Below are 19,247 nucleotides of genomic sequence, written 5' to 3' on the forward strand. Positions count from 1 at the left end.
TCCCCTCCGCCCCACGCCCGCCGCGCCGCCCGCCGGGGGAGGGGAGGGGAGCAGGGGGTCCACACCGCACCCCCCCGGGCCCCCGCGACCCCGGGCCGCATCCCCCGGGCCCCTTGCATTCCCCCGGGGCCCGCACTCCTCGGGGTTCCACACGCCCCCCACACGGCTCCGCACTCCCGGTTCCCCTGTTTTCCCCCCACAGCTCCGCATTCCCCCAGTGCCCCGCACCCCGCGGCCCGGCACTCTTCAGGGCTCCGCATTCCCCAGCCCGGCGCCCCAGTGTTCCCCCACTGCTCTGCATCGCCCGGGACTCCACAACGCCCAGTGCCCCGCATCCCCCCGTCCCGGTGCCCCGTATTCCCTCCCCGGGGCTCAGCATCCCTCTCCTGGGGCTCCACAACCCCCGATGTCTTGCACTCTCCCGGGGTTCGCCATTCCCTGGTACCCACCGGCGCCTCGGTGTAGCTCCCAGTGCCCGGCATCCCCCCAGGGCTCAGCATCGCCCCGGGGCTCGGGGCTCGGGGCTCGGAGCTCCCCGGCAGCTCAGCCCACTGCAAAGCAGCCCCCCCGCGGGTGAGGGGGCACCCCGGAGCCGGGCAGAGCCCTGGTCCCGCCAGCCACCCCTCTGCCCACCGGCTCCCCTCAGCTCTCTGCCCCTCACAGCGCAGCATGGCATGGGCAGACAAAGCCTCACAAGATTTACAGTCAGTTTTTGGTTGGTTGGTCTTTCGCTTTCCTGTACAGAGGCGAGACACTGGCGAGGGCTGTGCTGGGGACCAGGAAAACAGTCTGTGCCTCTTCTGCCCAAGACAAAGCATCCAGAGTCCACGTGGGGTATAATCTTCTCTGCTCACTTGCTGTTACTTCTAGATACAGCAGAAAACTGCAAAAGAGTAAGAAGAAATAATATTATTATCCTGGTGTGACAGAAATAAGCTTTCAAGGCCAAGAGGAAAAATGCATCAGTTAGTCAAAATATCTGAAGCCTGTGGGAAGTGCCTGGACCAGCCCAAGGCCTGTACAGCAGGTTCCCCCAGACCACCCCTCCAACCCTCAAAACACGAGCACAAAAATGTGGCTGCATGTGCAAAAAAAGCCCCGCAAGTGAACAAGAGAGGGGGCCAAGAAATCTGGTCTGCATGAGCCTTGGGGAACACTGGAGATTACAGTGCAAATAAACACACATCGCATAAACCTATAGCTAATTTGCAACTCTGTCGAGCAGATTAAAACCAAGCAAATAGGTTTTACTCCTGTTTGTTTTTCCAAATTTGGGAAAGCAAAATGCTTTTGCAGGTTGTGCTCATGGGAGTTTCCAGGGCACTATTGGGGTGGAATTAGCCCTTGCTTCAAGCATCCATGGGCTCCTCTCCCTTTCTACGGAAACCTTCCTGCCTCTGTTGGCCTCGCTGACCTGCCATCAATCTCCCGCCCAGCTGAAACGCCTCTTTCTCTCTCTTCCCCTCAGTTATCATTTAATTCAGGAGAGCACGGCCCTGCATACTGGTTGTGAAAAAGGCCTGGTACCAAACAAAGCAGCTCTGGGCAGATTATGAGCTAAACCCTGACCCTTTTCTCTGTCTCTGCTACACACAACCACAGAGAGATGCTGCCAGTTTATTTCTTAACATTCATGAGATTTTCTATGTCATCTCATGGAGAAAAAATTAACCTTTAAAGAGGATTTTGTATTTAGGCTTATGCCAGGCTCCCGGCTGCTCCCGCTGAACCAGGTTTACAGCCAGCAGCCTCTGCCAGGCAGGTACCAGAGCAACCCCAGCACCGCTCCCCAGCAGCCCCAGGTTCTGCAGGACCATGGGACATGGCCCTGGGGACAAAGCTCCTCTGCTTCATCACTGGAGCAGCGGCAAGGAGCCGAAGAGCACGGCCAGGGCTGCACATCCCCTGCAGACTGTGCCATGGACACGTCCCTCCTGTGACAGAGCGGCTCCCACGGGCAGCACAGCTGGACTGCCCAGAGCTTCAGCCTGAAATCACCCAGGCGAGAAGAGCCATTTCCACACCTGGCCAGCCACCCTCAGCCCATACTTCAAATCCATGGAGCCAATGACCGACCCGCTGCAAGAGCCACTCTGTCATCATCACGACAGAGTCAGGCAGGACTGGCAACATTAATTCACATCAGAAGTGACTCCTCATCCTCATCTTCCACGGTGAATGCTTCCCAGGGACCGTGCCAGCCCTTCCACGCATAACTTGGCACTCCCCACCCTGAATCCTCCTCCTCACCAAAAGCTGCTCAGCAGTTGCCTTCTTTGCAGTGTCCTCGGGTTATGGCACCAGGCCCAGCTCCTCTCTGCACCTTATTCTCTCACTTCAAATCTCTGCCTAAAACCCTCCTTCACCATCCTGGCCAGGCAAACCAACGCTGTTCCCTGCCCAGAGCTCTGCTCTGTCCCTCAGCATCCACTGCCTCTTGCTTTGCACCCAAGTGTTTGAGCCAGAACCTGCTCCATGTTTTGTAAGCACCGTGCCTGGTGATCCTAAACAAATAAAGCCACTGAGCAAATACGTGTCATTGCCTACAGCCATCAGCAGTGCAACCCTCAGATCTCTGGACCTGTGGGTCCCAGATTCCCAGGCCCCAGCTCAGTGCTTGTTCAATCTTCCAGCAGGGAGGGAGAAGCACCAGCACCGTTAAATCACCTCAAACTGTTGTGAGCTCTCCCAGCCACCCTGGGGCAGGGAGCAGGAGGAACTTTCCCCTTTGCTGGAGCCAGTGGCAATGCCTCTGATGAGTTCAGGCGCTGGGGTTTCCCATGTCGCTGTACACACAGCACAGCGGCTCTTTCCCAGCCCGCAATAACAACCATTTTCACTGCCTGGCAGTCTTCACTGCAAGACCCCTTTGGTGCATGTCCCGTGGGAATGTGTCCTCCTCCTCCACAAGCAGCTCCATGTCCCGAGCCCCCGCCCCAGCCTCGGCGCTGGCTGCCCACCTCTCCACCAGCTCTGCCAGCTCCACCAGCTCCATGGCAGGTTCCAGTGCCCGGCCACTCCTCACCACCACTCCCCAGAGCAGCTCTCCTGCCCTCGGCATCTCGCCTGAGCTCAGGGCAGAGCTGTGCCACCCAGCAGCGCAGTGCCCACGCTCTGGCTATGCAGAGCAAGGTCTGTCTCCACTGCGGAGATGCCCCATCCTGCTGCCACATGTGGGAACGGAGCCTCCAGCCCCTTGCAGCTGGGCCGGCTTTTCCCATTTTGGGGGGAATCGCTGTTTACATGGAGCTAGGAAGCGTTATCCCTCCTACATTAAGTTTTTAGCCCTTCCTGTGGGCTGGCCAGGACCACATGTTACAACCCTCTAATAAAAATAAAGTTAAAAATAAATGTCATCTGTGTAACCAGAACATCCAGCAAGTCTGCACCTACCGGTGTGTAAACTTCAAACGCAAAGGCACACAAAGAAAAATCTTCAATGCCTCTTTAACAAAGCTAGCCACAAAATCCTCTTTTTCCTAGAAAACAGGATACGCCTGCTACAGCCTAATCTGAAATGATGAGGCCTCCCCAAACCGCCCTCCTGAGCACATACACTTTATCAGGAGAAACGCTGCTCCTGGGGTGGCTGCCAGCAGAGCCCTCCTGCCCTCCTGGTGAGGGACTGTCCCCCGCTGCGGGTGGCAGCCCGGGCACAGGACGGTCACAAGGCAGGAGTGTCCCAGAGCCCCGCAGCGCTGCTTCCAGCCCCGCCGCAACCTCCGCTTGCAACACTTGCAATCATCTGCTTCTGCAGCAACTGCCTGGGAGCAAACAGTGCCGAGAGAGGAAGGGGTGTTAAACTGCAGGGGAAACCAAATCCCGATCTCAAGGATCTCACTGGTATCAGCCTCCCTTGGGAGCAGAACTCACCCCGCCAAAGTTTGAGCTGAGCCGTCTCCATCCCACCAGGCAGCCGGCGGGAGTCCCAGCATCCGTCAGCCCGTGGAGAGAGATGTTCTCCCGAGACACAGGCTGCAGACAGGCAGAACACAGACCGCAGATGGGCTCAGCATTGGCCGCAGCACCTCAGGCCAGGGTGAAGGACACCTGGGTTTTACCCCTGGCTTGTTTGCATGCTCTTGCCCTTTCTGGGCCTTTCTCAGGCCAGCAAGTGCAGGCAACACTCGCCGGGTTCAGGAAGGTGCTCTAAGACTGAGCTCAGAGTGACTGCAAAGGGCTTTGAGAGCTTTGCATAGAAAGTGGCATCAGAGAAAAGGCCGATGATACCCCAGGATTTGATCTCTTGGGAATATATAATAAGGACTCCTCCTCACGTAACACTCTCCAAGCGCTGAGGAAGCTTTTCAAACTGAAATGAAGCTGAAAAATGCATCTGAAGTGGGGCGTGCTGATCCTCTGGCTCATTTTGGAGTGCACCGTTTTTAACACCCTGTTTCTCTGTGTGTGACATGTCCTCCCCAATTGCTTTTTGCTGCTGCTTTTACTCTGGTACTTGTGGTACACAGGGGCGCATATCTGTAACACTGAACTGCTGCCCTCAGTGTGTCCCCAGCTCTGATGAGTCCATCAGCTACATGTTCTGCATGAGAAAGGCCTGGCCAAGGGGCTGATGGCTGCTGGGGACACGGGGCAGGGACAGCCGTGGGGGCTCTGCCCTGGGGGCTCTGCGTGAGCTGGGGACCATCCTCTGCCTGGCACCCCTGTGACCAACCCCACAACCTGTAAATCCCGGGAGTAAAACCTTTCCAAAGTTGAGCACTGGCCGAACCGAGCCTGCCGCCCACTGCAGAGCCGCCAGTGCCGCCGCGGGGTTGGTGGCATGGGGATGCCACACTGCAGCCACACCGGCAGCCCAGGATGCCCAGTTTCCTGCTGATTGTTTGAACAGGATGTTACGAGCACGTACCTCAGCCTCAGCTCCTCTTCTTGGATCCTGTCACTCAGCTTTCCCCAAGAATTTGGTTTGCTGCCTGGGAAACAGTTTAGCAGTGTGGCTTCTCCCTCCTGCTGTAGCTCCCGTGTGCTCACACATGTGCTGATACCAACCTCAAACAGGTCCCCAAGCATCACCCCAGAAAGATACAGGGAAATGAAAATCAGTCCCAGGTTGCTCCTGTGCAGTTAATCCTGCACACAGACCAGACAGAGAATTGCCTCTTTCCTTGTTTCAGTTTTTCAGCCACACAGTACAGGCCAATTAATTTTGGTGGTTATGACAGTGTGCGATCATGATTGTAATTATTAATCTGCACTTAGGAAAATGTACATAGTGCTGTATGCAACATTTTAAGTCCAGGAATATCAAGTTCACACACACTGGCATCCTGTGCTACCAGTCCATACATCTCCCTGAATTAATTTTAGTTAAGATTAACTATTTTTTAGAGACAAGTATATCCTGTGGTTTTAAAAATGCTAATACGACCAGTTCACCACAGAACCTGATAAATTGTTCCAGCATGAAAAATCTGCATCTTGTTTTAAGGTGTCCTCAATATTTAGGGTCAAACCGTGCAAGCAGCCCCACATGCAATTTTTCTCACCCCAACTATCCTGTCCAATCGAGGTGCCCATTTCTACCCTGTGAGCATGAAATAGAAAATCTCTGAGCTGGGCTGGGAGGGAGAAGGAAAGGAAGCCGAATGCTATTTCCAGCCAGACCACCAGTAAATATCTCTTGAACTCCTCATCATTAGTGGTACTTTGCTGCTTAACTCCCTGTTTATAAACCACTACTGGCATATCTTCACAATGAAAGGCACTATAACATTTCCTACACTCTCATTTGCAATTGAAAGTGTCAGTAATAAAACAGAAGCCTTGTGGGCTGCCACAGTTTTACCTTCCACAAAGGCTTTTATCTGCTGTCCCTCTGCCCGGGCAGCCAGCGAGCACCTTCCCAGACAAAATGGAACAGACACATTCACACCGACAGTGAAATAACTGCTGGAGAGCTGATAGGGAAAGAACTGCTGGAGAGCTGATTTCCCTGCTCTTGAAAAGCTGCAAAATAGCAGCTTAAGGCAAGGGAGGCTTTAAGCATCAGCTCCATTGTCCTCTGCGGGAATTCATCCAGTTTTCTGGAGCAAGACCTTCCTCCCGAGCAGACAGAAACGTGCCCGTGTAACAGCGGCAAGGAGGCGATTTCAGAACTCACCTGGCCTCCTACGTGTCTCTGAATCAGAGACCTCCGGGTTATGGGTTATGGCCCGAACCGGGTGACAATCTCCCTGTGAAACCCCGACCCCTTTCACTTCTAGACACTTTTTCACCGGCCGAGCTGCCTCTTCAGCTTCCTCACCCGAAAACCGTCCATCCTCTGGGGACCAGCAGCAGGAGGTGACCTGTGCTCCCAGGACCTGCTCTGTCCCCCCAGGACCTGCTCTGTCCCGGGACCCGTCACCGAGACCAGCCCGTCCAGGCTCAGCCGTGTGTGGTGCTGGGCCGGCAGCTGGAAGGGGAAAATCACACCTGAGTTTTGGGTCCTAAGAGGAACTTTCAGGGCGAAAAAAAAAAAATCACCCTATAAACTATGGCTTTAAAATAATTTATTTGAGTTTTTTGTACAGAAGAACGACTGGCACTGTTGAGCTGTCAGACCTCCAGGTCCAGGTGAAGCTGAACCCCCACAGCTCTCGCTCTTCGCCTGCAGTTCAGGCGCCGCGCTCACCAGCAACCACAGGATTCACTTTCCATGGAAGTGACCAAGTGTAACCGAGACCGCACAGGGGCTTCACCCGCGGTCCTGGCAAGCGGAGCTAACAAAGCTGCAGCTCTTCCACCAACTTCAGCCCGAGCTGAACCAGCCTTTGCGGTGCAGCTGTGCAGCCACGGTGTCGGTGATCTGGCACTGACCTCACACCTCTGGCTGCACATCTCTGGGACGGAGACTTTAGCAGAGCGAAGAGTAAACACTCATTGGCACAAACACATGCACACGTACTGCAGCTCTAATTTGGGTTCTACCAGCTCGTTTTGGCTAGGAAAGCAAGAGGCTGTCCCAAACCTGGTTAGCACTGCTGTGAGCCCGGGGTGGGCGACCGGCCACTGGCCACCAGTCCCGCCAGCCGCCCGCGGCTCCCCCAGCACCGCTGCAGGGCCCAAGGGGCCGCCCGGGGTGCGCCACGGCCGGGCCGCGCAGGGGCCGGCGGGCGGGGGGAGCCCCGCTGCCCTCAGCCGCCCCCGGTCCCGGGACTGCGGCCGTGCGGAAAGTGCGGCCGCCAATGCTCAGGCTGAGGCGGCGGCGCCGGGCGGGGCGGGCGGAGCCGCGGCCGCCATGGGGCTGCTCAACTTCACCCGCGAGCCGGTGCCGGAGGCGGTGAGCGGAGACATGCAGAACCTCAACCAGCTCAGCGCCCAGGTGGGCCGGCCCGGGCCGGGGGAGGGCGCGGCGGCGGGAGCGGCCCCGGCCCGGGGTCCCGCGGGGCTCCAGGGCAGCTGCAGCAACCGGGCTGCCGGGCCCCAGTAGCCCCGACCGGGCCCGCAGCTCCTGAGCAGCCCTGGCACCGGGCCCGGTCAGGCCCTGCACCCCAGAGCAGCCTGGGTACCGGGCCTGGTCAGGCCCTGCACCCCCAGAGCAGCCCCGGTACCGGGCCCGGTCAGGCCCTGCACCCCCAGAGCAGCCCCGGTACCGGGCCCGGTCAGGCCCTGCACCCCCAGAGCAGCCCTGGCACTGGGCCCGGTCAGGCCCTGCACCCCCAGAGCAGCCCCGGTACCGGGCCCGGTCAGGCCCCCAGGCCCCGGTGCCAGGCTCCCACCGGGTCTCAGCCTGTTCTGGACAGGAACGGCATTTTTTGGTGTCTGGGCAGGGCTGCAGAGCATGGCCTGTGCTCGGCAGCACAGCCCTGCACCCCACGGAGCCTGTTTTTGGGCTGCAGGGCGTTCAGGGCACTGGAGGGGCCCAGTCACTCCACACGGGCTGTAGGGTCCTGCCGAGCACCGTTGTCTCACTGGGACTGCACGGCGCTTGGGTTGCGATTGCCACCCCAGCACCCCCCTGTCCCGGCCGGCGGCACACACCAGTGCCAGATCACCGACACCCTGGCTGCACAGCTGCACCGCAAAGGCTGGTTCAGCTCGGGCTGAAGTTGGTGGAAGAGCTGCAGCTTTGTTAGCTCCGCTTGCCAGGACTGCGGGTGAAGCCCCTGTGCGGTCTCAGTTACACGGCTGACAGCGAGGGCCGGGCTGGACAAGCCCCGGAGCCACCAGCCGTACCCAGTCACTGTGCTCTGCCCCATGGGCAGCCTCTCCACGTAGAAAACCAAAACCAGCTGAAGGCCTTTAACCAGTTCTTTCCCTTTCTCAAGTTAGTCTGGTTACCCTCTGGGGCTTGTGAAACATGAGAGTAGATATTTGTGTCTATTCCCACTCAGTTTTTGGATTACACAGGATAGAACAGCAGCTTCCGATTAGCCGAGAGTCACAAAAGCCCTGTGCAGTGCCAGCTACCAGCTGCACAAACCCTTGAGAGTTCTGAAAAACATCCATGAGGAAATCCCATCCACAGGCATCTCATAAAGCCAAGGACTGGGGTACCTCACCAGCAGGGGACCGATGTGCTGGGGGTAGGTGGAGTTGCCTCAGGCTGGTATAACATGTCGTGGTGGTGGTGGTGATGGGCTGGCCAGGTGCTGCGAAGTGGCACGTGCTGATGCCCGACCCCCTGACACTGTCCTGCTTCTTCACAGCAATTCTCGGCACTGACTGAGCTGCTCTTCTGCTTCCTGACAGAGCCCAAGGAGGTAAGACAGTGCACAAAACAAGGAGAAGCTGTGAATGCAGCTCTCCGGTGATAAACATGCAGAGATAAGATTGTGTCCCTACTCTTTCTCTTGACAGGTAGAAAGGTTTCTGACTCAGCTCTCAGACTTTGCCACCATGAATAAAATCAGCTTGGGCCCCCTGAAAAACATTGTCAAAAGTATTCTTCTGGTACCCAACGGTAAGTGATACATTTGCAAATGCTACCCCGAGGCCACTCTATTGTATCCATGCCTGCGTGCCTGGAGTGTGTCTCCAGAAGTGCAGTGCATTTGGTCTGCACAATAAGTGCTAATGGTGGCTAATAAACGGCTTAGCATCTAAGAATCAAAATTTCTCCCGTTGAAATATCTCTGGTGACTCGGCCTTTGTATTCTTTACACCCTGCCTGCACACACATTTCACAGGCTTGACTAAACTCACTTAAATATTTATGCATTAAATACAAGCACAACACTGTGTCAGTGCTCAGTTTAACTTACAGCTGTAAATCCATTTTGCCAGACCCTGTGTTGGCACTAAGTCTTTGTAGGAACTTCTATCGCAGTGACCCAGTACTGTAATTCCTACAAGGAATTTTGCTGTTTGAGGCAGAGAAGGCAGCGTACAAACCCCTCTAGAGTGGGCTGGGCACCGGTGCAGTTCTAGGCTGGGTAAGGGACACGTCTGTCCTGGCAGTCGTTTTAGAAACACACTGATGTGTCCAGCAGTTTCTCCTTCAAAAATTAGGGGGCAGGGGGATCCCCCTCAATACCCCAGACTCCAGCACTTTATGAGATTACTGTGATGGTGCAGCTGCCATTTGACATGGTAATGCATCAGACACCTCCACTGCCTGTCCATCCCCTTGATCCTGCTTGTTATTAACAGTCCCTCACTATTCCCCTTCGGTCCTGGGGTTCCCGTACCTTTCTTCACAGCAGCAAAGCTGCGCACAACCAGTTCCTGCATTTGCTCTAAATTTTTATTCTACTACTTCAAGACATTCCTTCTGTCCAGGAGTAGCAGTGAATAATTTCCTTTCCTACAGCTGCCTTGGGGGTAGTTAACATGGAATTGGCATTTTCTCCCATCCCAATTCTGTGCTCAGTCCTGTTGTTTCCTTGTGCACTGGCTTGCGTCCCGCTGTAACTTTTCCTCAGCCCTGGGATGCCACAGTATCAGCCCCGATTACAGCAGATAACTTTCCCGTGTGCTACCCAGGCGGAAAGCCACGTGGGACTGGCAGTCTCTGAATTTATGAGATTCCTGCTTTTGGCTTCAGAGAGCAGATCCTTGTAAACGTCCATGTGCTGCCAGTGCCCCAGAACAAAGGAGGCAGGCGCAGCAGGGGAAAGTGTTATACGCACAGGTTCACACCCGCAATCCAAAACACAGCAGGTAGGTCAAATTAGAAGCCTGCCAGCCTTAACAGTTCTCCTTTAACAAGCAAAGCTTCTATAGGAGAGAAAGCAGCGGCTTCAAAACACAACTGCTGCTGTGGTTTCCATGGATACCTGCAATGAAATCTCTGCCTCTCTCGGGCACTCCCAGAGCCCTGACTTTTAAAGCACTGGGCATCCGCAGAGATCCCGGCGGCGGCACAACTGTATTTCCTATCTTGAGGAGCTGTGGTTTGTTTCAAGACACAGCCCAAGAACTGAGGCCTTCTGTCACAGGGTGTCCAGCCCTCTATTTATTTGACTAAAGATTGCTTTGACTCAGTAAAAAGTGATTTTTCTTTTTTGGATTGTTTATTCAGGTGCCCTGAAGAGGAATTTGTCTTCCGAACAAGTCAGAGCAGATTTTATTGCTCTAGGTAGGTCACCTGACTTTCACTAAATAAAAGATAATTAATATTTATCACGTATAGTAATCTCATATGGTTTCTCCTACAGGCCTCAGTGAAGAGAAAGCCAGTTATTTTGCAGAACAGGTATTAATACACTTTTGCTTGTCTTTAAGCTTGTTAATGACAGTCTCTGAGTGGGAACTTGTAAAACTCTGCTGCGATACTGAGATGTGTCAGCACTTTGGGTATTTTCTTCAAACCCAGATCAGAATTTTGAACTGAAGATCCTTGAATAAATGACAAGAAGCCCTTTGTCTAATGATACTTCTGGTTTGCCATGGCCTCTACCTCATCAGTGTCTCAATTCCTGCACTTCTGTGTGGCTTTCACTGCTTGTCTTCCCACTTTGCATGCTTTGGGCCCTGGGGTCATGCAGTTACACAAACACATGCCTTCTTGCGCAGATATTGTTACACTGAACCAGTGTTAAAACCAGAGAGTTTCATTTGCAGAAGTGACAAGGCAGATGGAAATCCTAGCAGGACTCCAACATGTTGGCAAGCCCTCCTGACTGCATTAGTCTGCCCCTCTGCACAGTCCTCTTTGGGCTTCTGCCATCAGTCTGCCTCATTTCTGACTTCTGTTGAAGTTACAGGTAACATAAATAGAGGCCTCTCTGAACTGATTGCTCATGTGTCTCTTGCTCTTGCAGTGGAAGGTGAATTCCCCCACCCTGACACGCCTGGCTGTTGGGCAGACGCTGATGATTAACCAGCTGATAGATATGGAGTGGAAGTTTGGAGGTAATACAGCTAAACCACAAACTGAATGGGCTGGGAAACCCAGCAGCCGCTCTCGGCTGAGTAACTTTTTATTTCACAGTTTAGCTAACAGATCATCTCCCTTCTCTTTCTGACTCACAGTGACTGCTGGGAGCAGTGAACTGGAAAAAGTGGGAAGTATCTTCTTACAGGTAAATCTCCTACATCAGAGGGTTCAGGTTGTAGGGCAGTTAAGGAACAAGCTACGGACGGGCACAAGGAAGTCCCGCCTGGGAGCAGACCTGGCGGAAAGCTCGATCTGCTGGGAGCAAGCTCTGCAATGGGGCATTGGCTGCAGTCCGCCCCGTGCCGCTGCCAGCAGATAGCAGGGACACTGCCGCTTGTTTCTCTTCTGAAGGCATCATCTATCACAGCAGCATCGCCCACTTTGAAAAGCTGTTCATAAAGCTCACCCCAGCAAAGGTCACGCTATCTGAGGGAGGGGGAATGTAATAATTTATAAGGACTTCCAGAGGTCATCCCAATTCCCAGGGAATCTATTCCTACAGTTACACTTCCTGGAAAGCCTGTCAGGGACGTCTGTGCTTCCCAGCAGTCTGCCTGTCTGAAACTCGCTGCAGACTCCTCTCTTTCCACAGTGCTCAGAACACAGGCCTCTCAATTAAAATATTTCTGCTTTTTCTTCTCCCAAGCTGAAGCTGGTGATTAAAAAAGGGACCCAAATGGAAAACGTGTACATAGGTGAGTTAACAGTTTTGGAAAAGCAGCAAGTATGGGAGCACGTGGGAGCGGAGCAGCAGCTCCCAGCTCTGGGATGCTGCTGGAGGTGGGGGAGCTGTGGGCTGGACCCAGCAGTGATCGCTGCCAGAGCATCGCTGGTGGGTGCCGGGGCTGCCCCTGCCCTGGCCTCTCCCTGCCACGCTCGCTCTGAAGCATTTGGGAACCCTGACTGCTGGGCGTAAGTAAATACAGATATGCTAGGGAGCCATGAAATGCGGTCAGAGCAGCATGGCAGAGGAAGAAAGTAAATAATTCCCAAGTGCTGGGTTGCTGCTCAGGGAATCCTGGCCTGGAACCCCATGCAGTGTAAAGAAACAGCTGCCACGAGTCCCAGTGTCCGGTCCTGCCTGGCCTGGGTGAACACGCGTTGCTCTGGGGCAGCAGCAGCGCAGCTTTTCCAATGTTAGAAGCGTAACTTTTCTTTTTTTCTGCAGAGTTAACTTTGCCCCAGTTCTACAGTTTTCTGCATGAAATGGAACGGGTCAAAACCAGTCTGGAAAGCTTCAGCTGAAACTGCACGGGCCTGACCTGACATCTGTCCGGGATGTTTAATTTGTCAGTGTGGGGCTGCAGATCTGCGCTTTCCCAGCTGACCAATACCCTGATAAGCGAAGACAAGGCCTTGGAACCAGCAGTGGTGTCATGGCCCAGAAGGACCCATCAGTCCTGCAGACCCGCAAACTAGCAAGCGTTTCAGAGCAGCTGCAAATCCATTCATCTATTTTTTTTTAACACTATTATGAGAAATTGTGGTCAGAAATATGTGGATACTTGTATTGAAATTGCAAAGAAATAAACCCATTTCCATCCTGCTCCATTTGTATCAGAATTTGATCTTTTGAGAAAAAAAGAAACAGAAGTAAAGAATCGTTTTCAAACTTGGAAGAATTAAGCAGAGGGGAGAAGGGAAGCAAGGAGAGCATCTAACCCGGTGACCCATTGGCGCTCACTTCCACACCTCTTGGTTCGCTTGTATCCAGCAGTGGATTGATCACGTCCTTCCCAATCATGCTTCATGATGGAAAAGTATCTCAGTGGTATTAATAGATGATTTTAAACCATAAACAACCAAACATCTGTCTCCATGCACAGGGGGAAAAACATTTCGGGTGATGGGATCAATCTGGTGTGTGTGCTGGGCTCTAGGGCAGTTCCTTGATGTGCAGGTTGTGACCTGACACAAGCAGATCCAGCCCGTTTCCCTCTGCACAGGTGTCCAAACCCCACCAAGCGCTGTGAGCTCCTGGGTTGTGTAACGGTGAGGTTGAGCTCTGTGTTGGGGAGCAGAGGGGTGCCCCAACCCCAAACAGGGCAGTGGGAGGTGTTACGTGCACCGAGGTTCCCCCGTGCTGGAGGATTTAACAGTCGGGTGCAGCCCCAGCTTGCTGTAGCCTCCTCCCAGGCACAAAGCTGAAAGAATCTCCATCTTACATTCCTTCCACCACCGCAGTTTCCCAAGGCATATCCGTGTCCCTGACACACTCAACAGTCACAGTGGTGGGAATAAACTGCGACCAGTGAGATCCTCTCTACTTCCAGCCCACGCCTGCAGTAATTCACTGTCCTGGGGCATCCTGCAAGTGTGCAGCAGGACGAGTAGCACTGCGGGCCCTGGCTATGCATCTGCTTCCAGTTAAAGCCACAAACAACGAGATGATTTCTGTGAGAACGGTGCCGGCAAAGCTCCCCGCAAGTCACAGCTCTACCCACAGGTTTTCGGCCTGCAGAAAACCCAGCGATCTTCTGCGCTGCATTTCATGTGGTCCTGCATGAGCAACTAGAACCGACAACGAGTATAGTCTGAAATGCGCGTTTAGGAAACAGCTCGGGGAATCCTGCTGGCAAACCCACTGACAACATTTGCATATTTATTTTCCCGTGTATCAAGCCATTCACAAGTATTTCAACCTTTGTCACATGATTATGGTAAAAATTTTTTTTTAAAATCCTCTGAAATAACAGCTTTTAAAATATTTCACCTCCTTTCAGGTGGCAGAAAAAGCTATTTCAGGGAAGAAGAAAAGGTCTGAAGAGCTGCTTTCTCAAGACAACAGAAATTTTTTTGCTTTACTTTTTCTGCTGCCCGTTCCTATTATTTCTCCTCATCCTCCCAGTGCCAGGGCCACTCAGCCTGATCCGGCTACGGCAGGAGCTGCTCCACGGCAATGCCGAAGAAGATGCCAGGTTGGGCTGTAGGTCAGGAATCTGCTCCCCCCGCTCCTCCCCCTGCCCGCTGGGCTGAAGCCGCTGGGGCTGCCGCTGGCCACGGGCCACTGACCCCGGCGCAGGGGTCACCCCATGCTGCTCCGCAACCCCCACGGGCAGCTCTGGGCAGCGGCATCAGAGAGCGCCGCCGGGACGCGGCATGACCTTCGTGCTGCCACCAGCGCTCCCAGGGACCCCCTTTCATCCCGCGCACTTGGCTGAGCGTGAGCCGAGCTGGCAGCTGCGGCAGGAAGGGCTGTGGGGAGGGCACCGGCTCCGGCAGCACCAGCATGGGGCGACACAGACTGCGGGGGAATGGTTCGCCGTCCCAGCTGGGCCGGGCAGGGGCAAGCACGGCGCTGGGAGACGAAGCGCGGCAGCCGTGCCGTTCCTGCGCTGCACGGCCCCGGCTTTGCCGCATGGCTGCCAGCACATGGGGCGATGGTGAAGGGCCGGACCCCCACGCTGCGGGCTGAACAGGCACCGGGGCACGGCGGGAGGGCCAGGGCTGCCGTGGTGCCCGTTTCACCCGGGTTTCCGGGCGGCCCCGCCATGCTCGGCACACGCGGCCTCTTCCCGTCAAGCCCAGCCAGCTGAGAGCTAATCTCTGCGGGACAGCGCGCGGGGGAAGCAGGGGCCTCCGACAGCTTGGGGTGAAGCCGCCTGTGCTCCCGCAGCGGTTTGCCTCCCCGGGGGTTTCTCAGCCCGTTTCCTCTGGGGGCGTCCGTGCCACAGGCCCCCGTTCCTGACCAGGCCCTGCAGCTGGGGGGACACGCATGGGCCCCCCCAGCTGCAGTGCAGCCCCAGCACAGGGCAGGCTCAAGCCCTGCTGAAGCTGCAGCGCAGTCCCCCCCCGCATGCTCGGATGCTCGAGCAGTCCTGCTCACCGCAGCGGGGACCCTCTGCCACCTCGGGGACCACCTTATTGCAGCCCTGGCTGATGGGCAGCCCCTGCTGAGCCCGGGGGACGTGGCAGAACAGTCCCCAGGCTGTGACGGGCCCTGTGCATCCCAACACCCCCCACATCCCTGCCAGACGCCTGCAAAACTGCATGGGAGCAGCCGGGGGCTGTGTCCGTGGGGTCTGTCACTTCCCAGCACCAACTCAACGCTGTTGTGATTCTCAGCCATGGCAGATGCTAATGACTGAGAGAGCTGGGATGGTTTTGAATGTGGCATCTTCTCGCCGCTGCAAATGCCGATGCCATTCCCTTCACGTGCAAAGGAGCTCCCTGAGCCCCGAGAACAAAAGCCGGGCTGGCGCCTGCCGCCCTCCCCCTGCTCGCGGTGCTGGAGCAGACACAGGCTCCGCTTCCACCCCGAGCCTGTGGGCTGATGGGAAGGAAGGAGCGGGACTCGCTGCCTGACCTTGGGGAGGTCACTGAAGCCGGCAGAGCTCCCGCAGGAACCCCCCGCTTTCTCAGACCTTGCCAGGAGCTGCTCCATGCCCAGGGCTTGGAGAGCTTGAGTTTTATCCCTGTCCCAGCTTCCTTGTTTACAAAGTAGGGCGACAAATCTCAGGGTTGTCCCACAGCTGGGAACAAGCCATGGCAGGTGAGGAGCTGGGGAGAAGAACCAGCCCCAGGCCAGGCAAAGCAGTGAGGGTGCAGCATTGTGAACACCAGCCCTGGGGAAAGGAGAAGCCGCTGCCTCCATGCCGGTGCTAATCCTGCCCAGAGCAGAGTGGCTGCTGAGCCAGGCCTGCCCCTCCTCACCACATGCCATTCCCCTCCCCAGTTCCTCCAGTTTTTGGGGCCCTGCAGCATCCAGTCTGTCACTGAGCAAAATTACCAGCTGCAAACCAGCTCCTAAAATTGCTCTGTCTGCCTGGGAGCAGCAGTCCGGAGCCCAGGGCAGTGCTACCACCCTGCGGTGCCACACCATCCCTAGGGACAGGGACACACGGGGTGCATGCGGCTACCAGGGGCTCCCATGGCTCATGCTCTGGGGAGATGCCCTCGGCATTTGCCTCCCTTTCCAGGAGCAGATGGGTGAGCACCACACTCAGTGCAGCACCAGCCACTGCTGAGGACACGCTCCCCAGGACCAACCCGCTGCCTGCCTCAGGACCAGCTTCTCCCACACCCATCCTGCTTGGGATGGGCAGGGACGGATCCCACCCTGCCCGTGAAACTAGGCTGCTGCCTCCCATTCTTGCAGACGGGGAGAAAAAAGCTGGTGGTGTCCAAGGCAGTGGAAATATTCCTAGCATGTCCTCTTCTCCTAAGCCTTGCCATCTCTCTAGGCACTTCTTTGTCCAGGCACACTGGGAACAATTGGGGTTGCTCAGCCAGACCGCAGGCTGTCGATCAGCGCAGAGAATGAATGCTCAGGCATAAGGAACCCATCTTCTCCCCAGCACAGGGAGGTGGCCACCAGAAACAGGGCCTGTGGCACAACAGCACAGGCAGCAAACAATTCCTGGGCACTGGCACCAGCACCACCCCCAAGAATGACGGCGGGAGCTCCCCAGCCCATCTGGGAAACAGCAGAGCCGGAGGAATCACCAGGCTGCCCCAGACCCACTGTGGGGCTTGGGGTTGTGCTGCTGGCACAGCGGGGGTGCCCTGATGGGAGGTGCTGAGGTCCCTGTGTGCACCCACACGCCAGCCCTGTGCCCAGCCCTGAGCCCACTCTGCAGGACGCCGAGGAGCAGCCAGGTCTCAGGGGCCATTTCAGAGCCCAGCCCAGAGAGGAGCCCCTCAAGCTGGGGGCCGGGCTGAGCTGGCCCCTCACAGCGCCCTTATTGCAACTGCTTCCCTTCCGGGCACAGCTTTGGTAGCAGCACCCGAGACTGCTGTGACAAATCCACCCCGTCTCCACAGCCTGGTCCTGCTGCTCCCCTCCGTGACCCCTGAGGGGCCGCAGGCTCCCGCGTGGCGGTGGGAGCATCCCACCAGTCGAGGCGGCTCAGCTCCCATTTCCACACAGCTCCATTTTATAGGGCTGCTCTGTCCCAGGGGCATCGCTGCCGCAGCGCAGCCGCTAACGAGGTTATCCCCGACCACACCACCGAGTTCGCCATGGCACGAGAGGGAAAGCAGGGTTAACCCTTGTGCTGCTGACGCACCTCGCAGAACTGGGGAATATCTTTCTTTGAATGCATGCTCCTAACAAGTGCCAATAGTGATTGGCTGCTGTGAAACACCAGGCGAGGAGCCCCTGTGCCATCCCCACACTGGCTCCCGCACCACAGCATCCCCCTCCACCCCGAGCATCCCCCCCATCCGCAACGGCAGTGCTGAACCCAAGGCAGCACCAGCCCCTGCCCATGGTGCTCTCAGGTCGGGTTTCAGGGCTGCAGCCCGAGGAAGGACTGTGCATGTCCCCGTCAGCAGCCGAGCCCAAGTCCTTCCCCAAGCTTTGTTTTGCAGCAGGATGGGGTGGTGAACGAGCAGCGAAACCCTGCATGCAGGAGGCTGCTCGGCTGAGGCAGCTGCAAGCTCTGCTCCCCACAGGCACCACGGCACCGCCTGCGCCTCTGTGACAGTGTGGGGGCTACAAGCAAGGTCAAGGGCCCTTCCCTTGCTGGGCTCCTGCTCCACAGCATCCCCGGGCTGGCCAGAGCCACTGTCCCTGGGGCTGGGGGCTGTCCCTGCTGCGGGTGGGGCGTGCAGGCAGTGCTTCCCGGGCACCACCAGCCGGGGCAGCTCCATCTTCCCGGCTCCGCAGTCCCGCGGGGCAGAGTTTGGGAGGGGAGGTCCCCCGGCAGGATCCCCATTTTCCTCTACGCATCACATCGCTGCTGAGCCCCCGCAAACTCACGGCACCGCGGTGACCGGGCGCTGCCCCCGCACCTCCCGCCGCGGTGCGCAGCGCGGACCAGCAGAGGGCACCAGAGCACCGCGCAGCTCCGCACCTCCCCCCCCCCCCCCCCCCGCCCCCATCCCGCTCCCACCCCCCGGGCTCCCCGCCCTGCGCCCTCCGAGCATCGCTCCCGCAGCCCTCCCCCTCCCGCCCTCCGTCCCCCGATCCCTCCCTGCATCCCCCGGGCATCCCTGTCCCCCCCACCCGCTTCCCTCCCTTCACCGGCCGCCCCCTTCCCTCAGAGCATCCCTCTCCCTCCACCCCTCCCCTGCCCCAATCCGCCCCCCGTCCCCCAATCCCTCCCCCTGGCAGCCAGCAGCACCATCTCCCCCGCAGCCCCCACAAGTGCTCTCCCGGCAGGGGGCCCCGGGAGCACCCGGTCCTGCCCCACCGCCCCCAGCGCAGCCGCCGGGCTGGGGGCTGGAGCCGTGTCACGGCAGCACACCCCCTCTTCACTGTCCACATTTATTCAAAATGCAATAAAAATGAAAACCAACTGTCCCTATTCCATGCTACCACCTGGGGATGGTGCCCGAGCGGGTCCTGTCCCACCCCAAGCACCCCACGATGTGCCACATCGGGGTGGCTCATCATTTGGGTTGGCTTTGCTAAGAGCAGGTTAAAAATAATAATAGGGAGAAACACAGCCTTGCTGGGGGCCACCTCACAGCAGCTGGTTACCCAGCCAGGCAGGTATTTTTAGCTTCCACTACTGAGGAACTGGCTGTAAATATACATATATATATACACACACACAAAAGTCGGGTGCATGGGACACCGAGGGTTGCTCAGGGCCCTGTCTGCGAGTGGCCCCTGCAGGGCTGGAGCCGAGGATGCACCAGGGACAGAGCATGGGACAAGGGGGTGGCCAGACGCCTGCAGATGCTGGACCCTTCACAGCCATCCTCTGTGCAGAGCCAGGGACACCTGGGGTCAGACACAGCCCCACAGGCTGGCGCAGCTGATGTCCTGCTGCCTGGGAGGGACACAAGGGACATGAGGCCACAGGGCTGGAGCCAGAGCCGCCCCCACCCAGGCTGCAGGCACAGAGCTGCTGGAGCAGGTTACAGAGAGGGGGAGCACACGCCTTCTCACCAGCTTTTCTACTTGATCCATCTCACATATAAGCGAATTCCAAGCACACAATGCAGTTATTGAATAAAATTATGCTTTTTTTAG

General features: G+C 56.8%; 1 protein-coding gene across 3 annotated transcripts; it reads left to right on the top strand.

The window, feature by feature from the left end:
- Positions 1–7,179: 7,179 nt before the first annotated feature.
- On the top strand, positions 7,180–12,865 carry COMMD7 (COMM domain containing 7). Of its 3 annotated transcripts, none has more exons than XM_065645688.1 (9): positions 7,180–7,324; positions 8,652–8,705; positions 8,803–8,905; positions 10,466–10,522; positions 10,602–10,639; positions 11,208–11,298; positions 11,419–11,468; positions 11,970–12,018; positions 12,492–12,865. In XM_065645688.1, the coding sequence occupies exons 1-9, from the start codon at positions 7,241–7,243 to the stop codon at positions 12,566–12,568; spliced, it is 603 nt and encodes a 200-aa protein (XP_065501760.1). In that variant the 5' UTR covers positions 7,180–7,240; the 3' UTR covers positions 12,569–12,865. The 3 variants fall into 3 exon arrangements, with proteins under 3 accessions (XP_065501760.1, XP_065501759.1, XP_065501758.1); XM_065645686.1 differs by lacking the exon at positions 7,180–7,324 and adding an exon at positions 8,124–8,528 and having other exon boundaries at positions 8,695–8,705; XM_065645687.1 differs by lacking the exon at positions 12,492–12,865 and having other exon boundaries at positions 7,181–7,324; positions 11,916–11,998.
- Positions 12,866–19,247: the final 6,382 nt, after the last annotated feature.

The sequence above is a fragment of the Caloenas nicobarica genome, chromosome 15 (assembly GCF_036013445.1).
Source record: "Caloenas nicobarica isolate bCalNic1 chromosome 15, bCalNic1.hap1, whole genome shotgun sequence".
In the NCBI taxonomy this organism is placed as follows: Eukaryota; Metazoa; Chordata; class Aves; order Columbiformes; family Columbidae; genus Caloenas; species Caloenas nicobarica.